This window comes from Artemia sp. Qi Xiang Cuo, chromosome 12 (assembly GCF_049724085.1).
Source record: "Artemia sp. Qi Xiang Cuo chromosome 12, ASM4972408v1, whole genome shotgun sequence".
NCBI classification, from domain to species: Eukaryota; Metazoa; Arthropoda; class Branchiopoda; order Anostraca; family Artemiidae; genus Artemia; species Artemia sp. Qi Xiang Cuo.
In genome coordinates this window covers 29,989,516-30,002,798 of record NC_142805.1, presented here as the reverse complement: position 1 = coordinate 30,002,798, position 13,283 = coordinate 29,989,516, and the positions used below count along the sequence as shown (strand labels likewise).

Genomic DNA, 13,283 nt, shown 5'->3' with positions numbered 1-13,283 from the left:
GGTTCAGCTGAACGAGGGCAATTAAGCAGGATCAGTTTGACTCCTGAGAAGGGCATTAGATCTTCTTATTTTCAATCCGAGGATCACCCTCCGAAGTTTATACGACCACCCTTTCTATAAAAGCCTTATATGCCCACAGGACATAACTTACAACCTTTGCCCTGAGAGTTGTGGGGGCATTTTCATCATCAAAGACATAATTTTAGGACTTTTCAACTACCCTGAACAATATGGCTGTCTCGAAATTTTGATTGTATGCGTTCGGGGAAAGGATGGGCATGGGGGGAGGTGCCATCCTATCCCTTTTGACAATTAAAAAGGGCACTAGCCCTTTCAATTTCTAATCGAATGAGCCCTTGTCGAAGTTTCTACGGCAACTCCTTCGATACGAAATGCCCTGCTCTTAAAAAAAAAAAAAAAAAAAAAAAAAAAAAAAAAAAAAACCATTGTGCCAAGATCGCTCTTTACTTAGGCAGCGCTATTGCACTGCATATGATTATTATTACATTCAATTTCACCAAATGGTTATTTAAAATACTATTAAAGCACTACCAAAAATTAAATAATAACTTAATTTATGAAAGTTAAAATTAAATATTAAACCCTATTGTACGCAGCACGGACTTCTACTCGCTTTCAAGTACAAATTTAAAATTGCAAGAATATTTAATAAAAATAATGAAAACAGAAGTTTTAAAGATAAAGGTGAAGTGCAATGCTGTTTTAACGAATCAGTATCCCCTAAAGCAACCCGATCACACGAATGTCTTAAAACTTTTACATTTGCAGTTGCAGTTAGTAATCTTAGTATTGTCTATTGGTTTGGTGAGCTAACTAGAACTAGAGGGGGTTTCGTGAAGGCATAGCAGTATGATGCTGTTAGGTTAGATCTAGCTTAAATATTTGAAAAACTTGGATTAGCCTATAGAAGTTTACTGAATGTAAAAGTTTGTGTAAAATGCAAATATTTATCAAAGCAGCAGAACAATACAACAAGATAGTTGTTGAGAAGATTGATAAGGCAGGAAAGACTCAAAAGGTAGGCTAATCTGTCCTCAAACTTCAGACTGCTATCCTATTTTTTATGTCATTCTTGTCTATGCCCTGTCTTAAAGGAAACACTAGGCTATAATTTCCCCTGGTGAAAAGACGCTAGCCTAATTCCATGATTGACTTAGGGACAAATCATACATTCTAGGCCTACTTGATTTTCTTTAGTATAAAAGAAAATGGGTAAATTTCTAGCTGGCACTAGCCTATAATTTAGCTAGGATGAAAGTGAAGACAGTAAATTTTTTGTTATTCATATTATTGACTTAGGAATAAAGTAAACATACCACTTGATGCCTTTTTTTATTATGCTCTTTCCAAATATAATAATTATTTTTGTCAGAAATGAAATTTACCCCCACCCCTATATATACCAGTTCAGGATAAATATTTGCATATTAGGGGGTTGGGGGGAAATTTTAAACTTACCTCTCATTTACATCAGAAATAAAATTTACCCCCACCCCCTTAATGTGCAAATAGGCTATATAGGCTACCCTGAATTAGTATATAGCCTATAGGTGTGGGGATAAAATTCATTTCCCACAAAAATGATTATTATATTTGGAAAGAGTATAAAAAAAGGCATTGATTGGTATGTTTACTTTATTTGTTAGTCAATAGCCTAATATGAATAATGAAAAATTTACTATGGAAAAATCATTTGATGTCTTTTTTATTCTCTTTCATAATTCAGTAATTGCTTCTAGGGCTAATTGCATCCTGAGCCCTTAAAGGGGCTCCAAAGATATTTTATATGAATTATTAAAGAGCATAAAAAACATCAAATGATGTTTTTACTTTCATCCTAGCAAAATTATATGGCCCACTGCAAATTTACCTTGAACTTTTGGTTATGTTTTTACAAGTTAAACAAACATTTTTTTGAGGGGGGGGGGATTGTTCAAACCCCCTAACCCTCCCTCTGGGTACAGCCTTGCTTTCATCCCAGCTAATTTATAGTGCCACCTAGAAACTTACCAGAAAATGAGGTAAATTTCTACTTTAGCTACTTTTGGTTATCTTGGGAAGGGGTTAGGTTAGGGAAATGAAACTTTCAGGGATGAGCCTACAGGCCATGTCCTGGAAAGATATTTTGAAGTACCAGTAAAATTCTACTTTAGCTACTTTTGACTAGGCTATCTTAGAAAGGGGTTAGGTTAAGAAAATTAAACTTTCAGGGATGAGTCTAAAGGCTAAAGTATGTCCTGGGAAGGTACTTTGAAGTACCTACCTCCACTCCTCCCTCTAGAGGGTCCTGACCTTTGATTACCTTAAAAAATCTGTGAGTTATAGAAGTGAAACATTGCAAAATAGATCTTCTGCATAAATGAAGCATAACAAAATTGTTATAAGCTTCACGACTTTGCTCAATCCCAATTTATAAGGTTTTAAAGATATGCAAATACTTTTCCTAAATTTTGGAATTAAAACATTGATATGGCTTAAAATTCTGCTCAAATAACTAAAATTGCATTTTCAGAGCTAAAGCGAGAGAGAAAGAAACTGATAACTGAAAATTAAGATAAAATGTTGTTCTGTCAAAATTTCAATGGGTATAGACCTATCATGTAGGCAAATTTCAGGACCCTCTAGAGGGAGAAGGAGTGGAGGTAGGTACTTCAAAATACCTTCCCAGGACATTCTTTGGCCTGTAGACCCATACCTGAAAGTTTCATTTTCCTAACCTAAACCCATTCCAAGATGGCCAAAAGTAGCTAAAGTAGAATTTTACCTGAAGTACCTACCTTCACTCCTTCTCCCTCTAGGGGGCCCTGAAATTTGCCTACATGACAGGTCTATTAACTATTGAAATTTTGACAAAACGATATTTTAGCCCACCCCACTATTCAATTGTCAGTTTCATATTCTCTAGCTTCAGCTCTGAAAACGCAATTCCTGTTATTTGAGTTGAATTTTAAGCCAAATCAATGTTTTTTTTTCAGAATTTAGGAAATGCATTTGCATATCTTTAAAACCTTATAAATTTAGATTGAGCAATGTTGTGAAGCTGAAAACAATTTTGTAGTTCATTGAAGCAGAAGATCTATTTTACAAGTTTTTATTTTTTAAACACACATATTTTAAAGGTCAGGACCCTCTAGAAGGAGTGGAGGCAGGTACTTCAAAATACCTTGTCATCCAACCATCTACCTTAAATTGCAGCTTGGAGCAATCTAAGGTTTTCTCCTTGTGAAGTTTAAGAGTTGATGATTGAAGTTGTTTTCTAAGTTATTTAGTTACCAGGTGCAGTTGCATGATCAGTAGCTTCCCAGTTGAGTTTGTACTCACTCAAGGACCACTCAGCATCAAGTCTTCATTTGTAAATGTCAACAGATTCAGCAGTAACTGTGTCTTCAGAGAGTTTGTTCTAACTGTTGACCATTCTTGAGGAAAAGAATTGATATGGACACTGGTTAGGTAGACTGCTTAACCAGTTTTTGCCATTGATGACTGGTTCTTGAATTAGGTCCAGCATTTACAAATAATGCTGGGAGAGGATTTTCTTTCACTAACTTGTAGGTTGGAATTGGATCCCTTCTATTTCTCCCATATACAAGTGTTGAGAGTAGGGGAAGAAAGCTCCTTCATGGCAGATATCACTTTGGTGGGATGTCTCTGCATCTCTTCCAAGACTTATATCTTTTTTCAAATACAGAGAGGCCAGAGACATTCCAACTCCAAGCTTGAGTTGGACTAATCCCTTATATAGAAGACTAATGACTTTTGGTGAACAAGTGGAAAGGGCACACTTTATCAGCCTCAGAGTTTAATTAGCACCGGCAGCACAATTCTTGGCATGGGTAATGAATTTCAGTTCACTATCAATGGTGACTTCAAGACCTTGCTCATCATTTACAGACAAGATTAGGTGGCCTGATAGAAAATAAGAGCAACAAAGGACTCGTTTGGCTGAAGTGAATAACATGGCACTTTGCAACATTGAATTCAAGGAGCCAATCCTCAGCCCATTGACAAAGCAGTCCAAGATTATTTTGTAGGAGAGCCTTATCTTCACAGGACAATGCTGGTCCAAGAAGCTTTGAGTCACCAGCATTAATTTACTGCCGATAGTAGAAGGAGCATCATTGGTAAAGATATTAAATAATGTAGGATCCAGAGCACTTCCCTGAGGAACTTCCCTCAAAACCTGCTTAGAAGAAGAAATAATATGGTTACCAGAGCCATCAAATATCTGAATGCACTCAGGGTGCTGGTGAAGAAAATCTAGTATCTAGAGCAGTGATTTCTCTTCAAGGTTGACTGATTGTAGCTTGATTGCAAGTTGCTTGTGACAAACTTTGCCCAAAGTTCTAGAAAAGTCAAGCAGAATTTTATCAGCAGGCACCCCAGAATCAAATAACTTAGTGATGTAGTCATACAATTGAAGGGGATTGATATCAACAGATTTTCTAGAATGAAATCCATGCTGTGAGCTGTGCAAAAGATTATTTCCTTCAAGATGTCAAATAATTGCAGAATTGACTATTCTTTCAAGAGCCATAACAGTTGCTGATGTCATGCTTATAGGTTGATAATTTTTAGCAAGGTCCTTTTGAATTTAAAATCAAGTATTTTGCAGTAGGCTTCAAGACATGGCTAATTGTAGGAAAAAAACCAAGACAGATGGTCCAAGTAATTGAGAGGCAAAAATGTTTAAAGGATTGGAATTAAATAGGCAGTTTTCTAATTCAGTGGTAGTCTGAAAAAATTCAATGATAAGTTGAATAGCAAGGAAATTGGTTGAGACAAGACCATTCAACATTCATGAAAGATATGGTAAGAGGATGTATGCAGTCAGGACCAGCAGATTTGTTAGTTTTAAGGGACATGAGTTCCTTTAGAACTATTGTATCGGTGATCAAAATTGGTTCCACCTTGAGCTATGCATCATATACGGGAGGAGGGGAAAAAAGTACTAGAGTCAGAGGGTAAAAAGCAAGTCATTTTTAAATGGTGTTGGAGGATGTTGTAATGAAAAAATTTAAGGGAAATGGGTACTTTCTTAGAGGGTGTATAGAGGGAGGTTTTGAATAGATTAGAATAGAGGAGGAGTATGTGTAGCTGTGTTGGCCTCAGGTGGGTTGGTGCCAAAGTGAGTTACTAATAGCATATATGACAGGTATATAGGCATATATGACCTATCTTAATTCTGAAAAAAAACTTGTACCTTCATTTAAGTTTGCAATCTCTTCTTCACTATCTTTAGTTTTTGAAAATACAATTCCTGTTGTTTCAATAGGATTTTGAACCATATCAATAATTTTTTCTCACATTTAAGAAACAGATTTACAGTTTTATAATACCTTGTAAAATAGGCTTGAGCAAAGGAGTGAGGCTCAAAACAATTTCTTTAGGCCTCATTTAAGCAGAAGGTCTATTTGGCAAGATTGCAGTTTTCAATACAAAGATTCTTAAAGGTCAGCACTCTCTGGAGCAAGAAAAAGTAGAGGAAGCTATTTCAAAATATCTTCCCTGGAGATCATTAAGGTTCTGGATGCATTCCTGAGTTTCATTCACCTAAATCAAATACTGGTACTTTTGTATTATACTGCCAACACTCTAGTGCTTCATTTAAGTAGTACCTGTGGCTCAATCCTAATGAAATATCACAAAATATGATGAGAATATAATACTTTAGAAACAAATTTGGGCTATATATTTGCGCATGAGGGGGGGGTCTGCATGCAAAATGTGTTAGGTGCAATTATTTTACATATTATGAAGTAGGAATTGTTTTCAACTTCACACTATCCAAATACTTTACCCCACCCGCCCCCCTAATGTGCAAAAATATAGCCCAAATTATATATTTCATTACAGATGATGTAAAAATCTACAGGCCAGTCATGAGTGAACAAGAGATTTCTTTACTTCAAGAGGATTTGGTTGCTCTTGGCCAGTGGTGTACTGCAAACTCTATGTTCATTAATGAAACCAAGTGCAATGCTATGCACTATTTGCGTAGACTCCCTCAGCATTACCATTACTTTGTTGTTGGTAAATTAATTGCAAGTGTAGAATATGTTCGTGACCTTGGGATTTGTTTTGATTCAAGTCTCAAATTTAATAAACATTTATCAGACATCACCCATACGGCTAATTACCAATTATTACGTCTAAGGCGTACTTTTTCTAAGTTTAATCTTCATTCACTGATTTCACTTTATGTATCCACTGTACGTCCAGTACTTGAGTATTGCTCATCAGTATGGTATCCCCTTAATAAGAGAGATAGAGAGAGGGTTGAGAGAGTGCAACGTAGGGCCACCAAACTCATACCTGAGTCATCTACCTTACCACCAGAGAATGCAAAGAATACAGTTGCCTTCTCTCCAGTTCAGACGTAATAGAACTGACGTAATAAATACATATCAAATTTTTAGGAACATTGATAATAACACCCCAACTCACTTTTTCACTTTTACAGAATACAATAGTACCCATCAACACCAACACAAAATTTACCCACCCTGTTCACAGAAAAGATTAGGCCAAAACTCTTTGTCTAGCCGAGTGTGGAAGACTTGGAATTCACTTCCATCAGAAATAGTTGCAAGTACCACGGTCCAGTCTTTCAAAAGTAGTTTAGCCTCTACAGATTTGTATACTAGGTCCTATCACAATCCATTTTGAGATTATTTTTACTTTTGTATTACCTGATTTATGACAGTGTGACAGTTATTTTGTAAGCTTACTTTTTCGTAGGTTTCAATTATTAATAAATATGTATCTGTTAAGTTGGTATGTTATTGTATGTTTCAGTAATTTTGTTTTTCCAATGTTTTTCAGTTACTGTATGTCTTTGTTATGTCATTGACATTGTTATAGACTTTTTTATAATTGTTTTGTGCGACAAGCTTGTTAAAGCTTACCGTATCTTGGTATTAATAAATAAATAAATTATATATTTCCTATATGTTCTGTCGCTTGTCTTTGTGTTGTCTCACGCTAAGCTGAAAGAAACTATCAAAGGAAACTGGTTCTACTTAAATGAAGCACTTAAGTGTTGACGGTATACTACATAAGTACCCAAATACTTTCCTAGATAGTCAAAAAATCCCTAATCTAGAATTTTACCAAAATGAACAGGCAGCAAAAAAAAAAAAAAATCAAATTTAGAAAGCAAGCAGAAACTACCACAAAGAGGAGTATGGCTAACGTCCCTATGCCTTCTAAAAACCAGAACATAATTCGCACTTTAGTGAAAACAAATTTAAACGTTTCCTCTTTTATTAAAGTAATAAATCCTAAAATTTCGAGACTTTCAGGAATCAGTATATACTAAACTGTCAACACTGGCGGATCCAGGGGACCGGGGGGACCCTCCCTCCAAGATTTTGTCATATTTGCCCCTCTCCCAAGATTTTGCTCTAGATCCGCCTCTGACTGCCAATCCACATTCATTTATTATTTTCAATAATCTTTATTTTTTTTTTTTTTTTTTTTTTTTTTTTTGTGTTACGAGGAGCAAAAACGCAAAGTTCGAATGATACAGGGGGTGTTAGTCCTATTCCTCTTTGTGGTAGTTACTTTTACTTTTGAGTTCGACTTGTTTATTTATCGTAGTTTCTGTCTGTTTTGGGTTTTATTTATTTATGGTTGTTTTTAATTTCCCTGGAAAACCTTCTTTTGTGGAATAAGTTTTTTAGAATTATTTTAAAAACAGAAAGACATAGCTTACGAGCTAGCCTATCAGTCTTCCCTCCCAGTCTCACCTCTTCGGGCAATTTCTCCCTAGCTTTCATTATTGGTGTCTGTCTATTCTTGTCTTCTTTTTTTGGTCTATAAAAATAAAGTTATTGGATATCTTCTAATATTTTTATAAAAATCGTCAGTGCTCATTTTTTCTGGTTTTCTTTTCAATAAGATATTCTGTAGCTTGAATCTTTTATTTGTCACTGATTTTTTTTTTTTTTTTTTTTTTTTGCACAGTTTTGAAACACTGTCAAGACTAACCACAAAACGTAGTTAAGTGTGACCATCGTGAAAAGAACGAATGTCGGCTTTTATCGCGTAAAATTACACCCTCATTTGTTTTCTCTTTTTCACCCTTCTTTAAATAAACTTGTCAATTTGATCAATTATTTGCGCCCTTGTCACATTGCCCCTCCCTTTGCTCTAGATCTGCCTATGTTTGACTTGTCGTATTGCTTTTGCATGTAATTGATCCTAAGCTAGACTGATTGAAGTACTTCAAGTCTAAGATGTCCAACAGTGATAAAATCTTCGTAGCTTTGAAATTTTACTTGCATTCAAATCTAGGTGAAACAAGAGAATTAAAAAAGTCTGCTTTTGGCCAGTTCGCCTATAACTTTCAAGCCAGCACTTTCCAGTTGTATGATATCAAAGTCATAGAGTCAGTCTGACCAAGTCTACTTTCAGCATTTTTCATTGTTTATTTTAAAAGGCCTCCATTTGCCCTCACTCGAACATTGCCTATGCCATGAAACCTGCCATTGTTCCTACAAATAATTTTGCACTAAAATAAAACCAGCAGTAAAATTTATTTTTGAACTGGCTCCACTTTTTTTTGTATGGAGTTGGCCAAATAGCCCTCTGAAAAGTTCAACGGATGGGGATAATGTTCTTACAAGATAGCTGTGATCATGGGCGTAGGGAAGGGGGGACCGCAGGGGAGGGCAGCTGCCCCCCCCCCCCAGAACTTCAAATTTACGCTAGACATTAACGAGAACTTTTCGTATGTTGGAATTTTTTGTTGGATGTTACCTGGTAGATGGTTAAAAAAGCCGGAAACGAACAGAAATTTCCAAATATCGTTTGCGATATCAACATTTACGTTTCGATCTTCAATATTGATTTTCGGTCCGATATATAGATAAGAGACTGGCCCACGATCGGCAGATTTTGACTTGTTTACTTCTCTATGAGTTGATTCAAGCAATAAGAAGTTGCTGAGTATGCCAAAGCAAAGGTACCCCATTCAATACCATCCTTGAAAAAGACAATTAGAAATACTCCGCCGTTTTTCCACTTGGATGCCTCTCTATCCAAGTGGTCAAGAGAGCCAAACCTGGGCCACCCCGGCACTGGTTCGGCCGTCTCTGGCTTATGTTTGGCCACCGGATAAAAGAAAAAGAAAAGTGACCAAGGGAACATTAAAGCTTGTTTTTTGGCTATAAATTTAAGAAAGAATATGGTCAGAATAAAAAATTACAAAATGAATTTCATTAAGGTTTAAAAAAAAACTAAAGAGTTTTAATTTCTAATTATACATTGACTTATCAACACCAAAAATAAACCGCTCCGCTAATCTTGGTGTTAAAGAAAGCTCCTACACTGTGACGGTTGAAAGCAGTTGTCCGTCATAGGCTTGTACTTTCTGGCGTTTTTACTGATAGAGTTTTAAGGCAATCCATAAAACCATGGTACCAATCTTTACCTGTAATTCCTCCACTGCCTTTGCAGTTCCGTTATCCGGTACTTTTATACTCTTAATAATGGCATAAGTGTATGCAAATTTACACGCTTCTATGGGAATACAGTCGAAAGCATATCAGCTATCGTTTCTTCTTCTTCTATTTCACAGCAGGCGGGCTTTTCAGTTGATACAGCTTCTCAACTTTTTTCTATGTAGTCTTGCAGCGTTCCTCTAGGGACAGCCATGGCACTTCTAGAGAATCCAACTGACGTCTTGTAGAATAAGACAGAAAAAATTGCTGTTTTATTTTCTTCTGGATCAAAGCCACCTTTCTTTCTTTTCTCTTCTGTTTTACTTTTAAGCATTTTATCTTGAATGAAATTTAACAGGAAAAAAAATGGAACTTCAGTTCGCCTACTGTTCTGACAGGATTAAACAACGCCAGAATTAACACAGTTTTGGGTTTTTAGCTTGCTTTCAACCTTTAAATATGCTGTTTACACAGCCTTTACAAGTATAGCCCACTTTTGGACACCTTGGTACGGCATGCGGAATTTACCCCAGGTATTGTGGCCGAACATGGGAGTTCGCTATCCCGCAGGATGAAAAAATACTAACAGCAAACAGGTGAAGATGGCACGTCTCGGAAGCTGCCAAAAACGGGCAAATAATAAGAGAATACAATGTGAGTTTACAATGCGAGTTTTCAAGTATTCGTAATTAGGCGTAGGCTTTCAGACAAAATTGAACAAAATTCTAAAGTCAATCACCATAAAACCTAATCCAATGCGGTATTTTTGGTGGAAGTATTAATTAAGATCAGACACTATGACAACATAAACTACAATCTGTCAGAGCTTTTGCAATCAACCAAAAGCCCCATGGGTTCTTATACTGAAACTGTTTGCCTTGGCTTAGCGTGAGCCAGTCTCCCCTATACCAGTTTTGATATTTAATTTTGCCCAACTGTAAACTTTTGAATTGAATTCTTAGAAGAAGCTGTTATCTAACCATAATGTGATATGTGTCAAATCGCTTTTGTGGTGTTTGTGTTTTCTGGAAATTGGAAGTTGGATAGTGGGTCTATTATATTATACTGTTGCAGGAAAAGTAGAACATGGAAAATGTTAAAGGCCGATTTTTAGCGAAATATAGAATATAGACTTGTTTCTAAAGACCTATATTCAGGACCTCGGGAAGTATTAGTAAGACCCCTCTCCCCTCCATCACAGAAGCGGCTGCCCCCCTCTACACAAGATGCTGCCTACGCCCATGGCTGTGATATTGAAGAAACATTTATTTTTATGTCTTATTAAAATGGTAGACGATGTTTTGCTTTGTGTCATAACAGCTTTCTATTGACGAGAAATGGAACTGGCAACCTACCCAAAGTCTTTTTTTTTATTATTTTTCTTTATACCAATTGTGATGTGTCCCACCTGTTATGAACGTACTATATTTTTATGTTTTAAAATTATCTACCTGCATTCAATAACCTTTTAATGCTTGATTTTTATATTTTTTGGCGTTCAATAGGCAATTGCAATGATTGATTTGTGCTCAAAAGCACTTTTTGAAACCTGTTGCAATTAATTTGCTTATTGTGCTTCACAGCTCTATATGCTTCAGGTTTTCCCTTTTACAGATAGAAAATTCTTGTTGTATTTATGTGTCAGTATAAGTTACAATATTTTTGATTAGCTTCAAAGGTTCTATGGGTTTACAAGATTTTTTCATTTTTTTTCTTTTTTTTGATGAAATTAAGTTTGATGTTCCAACCGCTTTTAGTAGAGCACAATAATGCCGCTTATGCAATAAATTATTGTAATTAATTGGAGATAGCTCTGTTTGTCGCGGGACTGGCCTGGAGAATCAATAATAATATTGACCTCCATCAGATGTTGATTAAATATCATTCTCGCCCCTTGTGACGGGGCCTGGACACGATAAGTTCTGTCTAATGAATTAGATTACTTAAGAGTTGAATTCATTGAGTTTGATTCCATTATATGTGAAATAATTAAAATAACCTAGATATTTCAATACATTTTAATTGAAGATCATTTACTTATTCTATTTACATGTATAAGCAGTCGTGGCCGAGTGGTTAAGGCGTTGGACTCGAAATCCAATGGGGTATTCCCGCGTAGGTTCGAATCCTGCCGACTGCGAATTTTTTGACTAGCAAGAACCGTCAGATGCACAGCTTTTTTACATATGCTGTACAGATGCATGTTTACTATTTCAAAACACTTATTTTGTTCCAATTGACGTCACTTGTTCAAACATACATGTCCAGGTTTCGCATTTAAGCTTTTATAGAATCAGTCGTTATGGTGATTTACAACTGTTCTGGTCTCTCGGATATTTGGATGTCCTTCATGAAGCTGACAAAAAACGAGGAAGTTAGTAGGTAGTTTAGGACTCTGGTAGTCACTTTAAGGGTTCAAAATAAAATTCGTGAAGGAAGCGATTTTGGAAAGATCAGAAAAGATGCATCGACCGATGTGTTCACCTCCATCTAAGTAGGCTAATAGAAAAAACTCTAAATTTACCGTCTTTTAAGATTATCGCATTGGAGGGATTAAGGATTAGTGTTAACGTTAAGTCAAGCCTTCTTTGAAGCAAACGACCGTCTGAATCTATCAATCGCTGCGTTTCATAAGAACAACCACTATTTGTAGACAAGTACATAAGGAAATGCCTCTGCCCCCCCCCCCCCCCGAAAAAAATCTCAAGGTTTTTTATTCTTCCTGATTTCCTATATTGGTAAAGGTCAAGAATAGCGGCTCTTCAGACGGAGACATCCTAGAATAAAAAGAGAGACAGGTACTGATGCATTATGCGGACACCGCGAAGAAGGCAAGTTTGGTTAATGCTAATGAAATAAAATAAAATACGATTAATATATAATTGTTTAGAAAAAATTTTGGGATATATATTTGCACTTTAGGGGGGTGGGGTGGGGGATAAAGCATAGCATATATTAAATACGTAACCTAACCTAGGTACATTTCCCCCCTAAACCCCAAAAAACACTCGTTTAAATATTTAATTCATTGAGAAACCACGGCTTTGCAATCATTTATCTATAGCGGTAAATTTGTAAATAACCCGTTTAACGGGTTTCGTGACTGGTTTCCTTGATACAGTTTATAGCGGTGGGCCCGCATAATGCACCAGTACCGAAAGACATTTTTAGGTTGCTAATTTTATGCTCAATTTTACAGTTTTGTTCGCGTGTTTGACAATGCATCCCCAGTGCTCTTCTAAGGGTGTCATATAGCCCTAGGCTATACAAACAAAAAACTAACACAAAAATGATGGAATTCTTACTTTATAATATGCAGCAAGTATCAGTGAATAATTTTTCCTTGTCCCCCCTTTTTCATCTGTTTTGAATCAGTTTTCATCAATTATTATGTTAGTTTTTTCTACATAGCATAAGGCTATATGAGACCCTTAAAGGAGGACTGGGGATTAATTGTCAAAAACACGAGCAAACCAATGAAAATGAACATAAAATTAGCAATCTAAAAATTTCTCTCGTTTTTATCCTAGCATGTCTTCTTCTGGAGAGCTATATTTCTTGACATTTACCCCTGTATTTTATTAAGGCCGTTTTTTCGACTTTGGGCCCACACAAAGTATGCCTTAACCCCCTCCCTCCTGCCAAAAAAAGTAATTATACGTGCCTGACGGTAGGATTTGAAGAAGTCCCCTCCCAATGCTCCCATACACAACCCGCCTTCTTGCCTAGCCTATAATATTTCTGTTGAGTTTATACTTGTAGGCAAGGCCGTATCCCGGGGGCTTTTGGGGGTTTGGACCCCCCCCCCCCCCTGGAATG

The 13,283-nt window shown here is 36.3% G+C and overlaps 1 protein-coding gene and 1 non-coding gene across 3 annotated transcripts in view; both read left to right on the top strand.

Annotated features, from left to right (window-relative positions):
- Positions 1-836: 836 nt before the first annotated feature.
- Positions 837-13,283, top strand: part of IP3K1 (inositol-trisphosphate 3-kinase-like protein) — a 79,731-nt gene continuing 67,284 nt past the window's right edge. The window contains exon 1 of one of the 2 annotated variants that reach the window (XM_089097900.1): positions 837-1,039. In XM_089097900.1, the coding sequence (XP_088954026.1) occupies positions 959-1,039 (81 nt within the window). In that variant the 5' untranslated portion in view covers positions 837-958. Of the gene's footprint in view, positions 1,040-11,791; positions 11,839-13,283 lie in introns of those variants that run through there. The other variant, XM_089097901.1, reaches the window with a different exon arrangement.
- Positions 11,523-11,604, top strand: TRNAS-CGA (transfer RNA serine (anticodon CGA)). The gene has a single exon. It is a non-coding gene; the product is annotated as a tRNA-Ser (tRNA).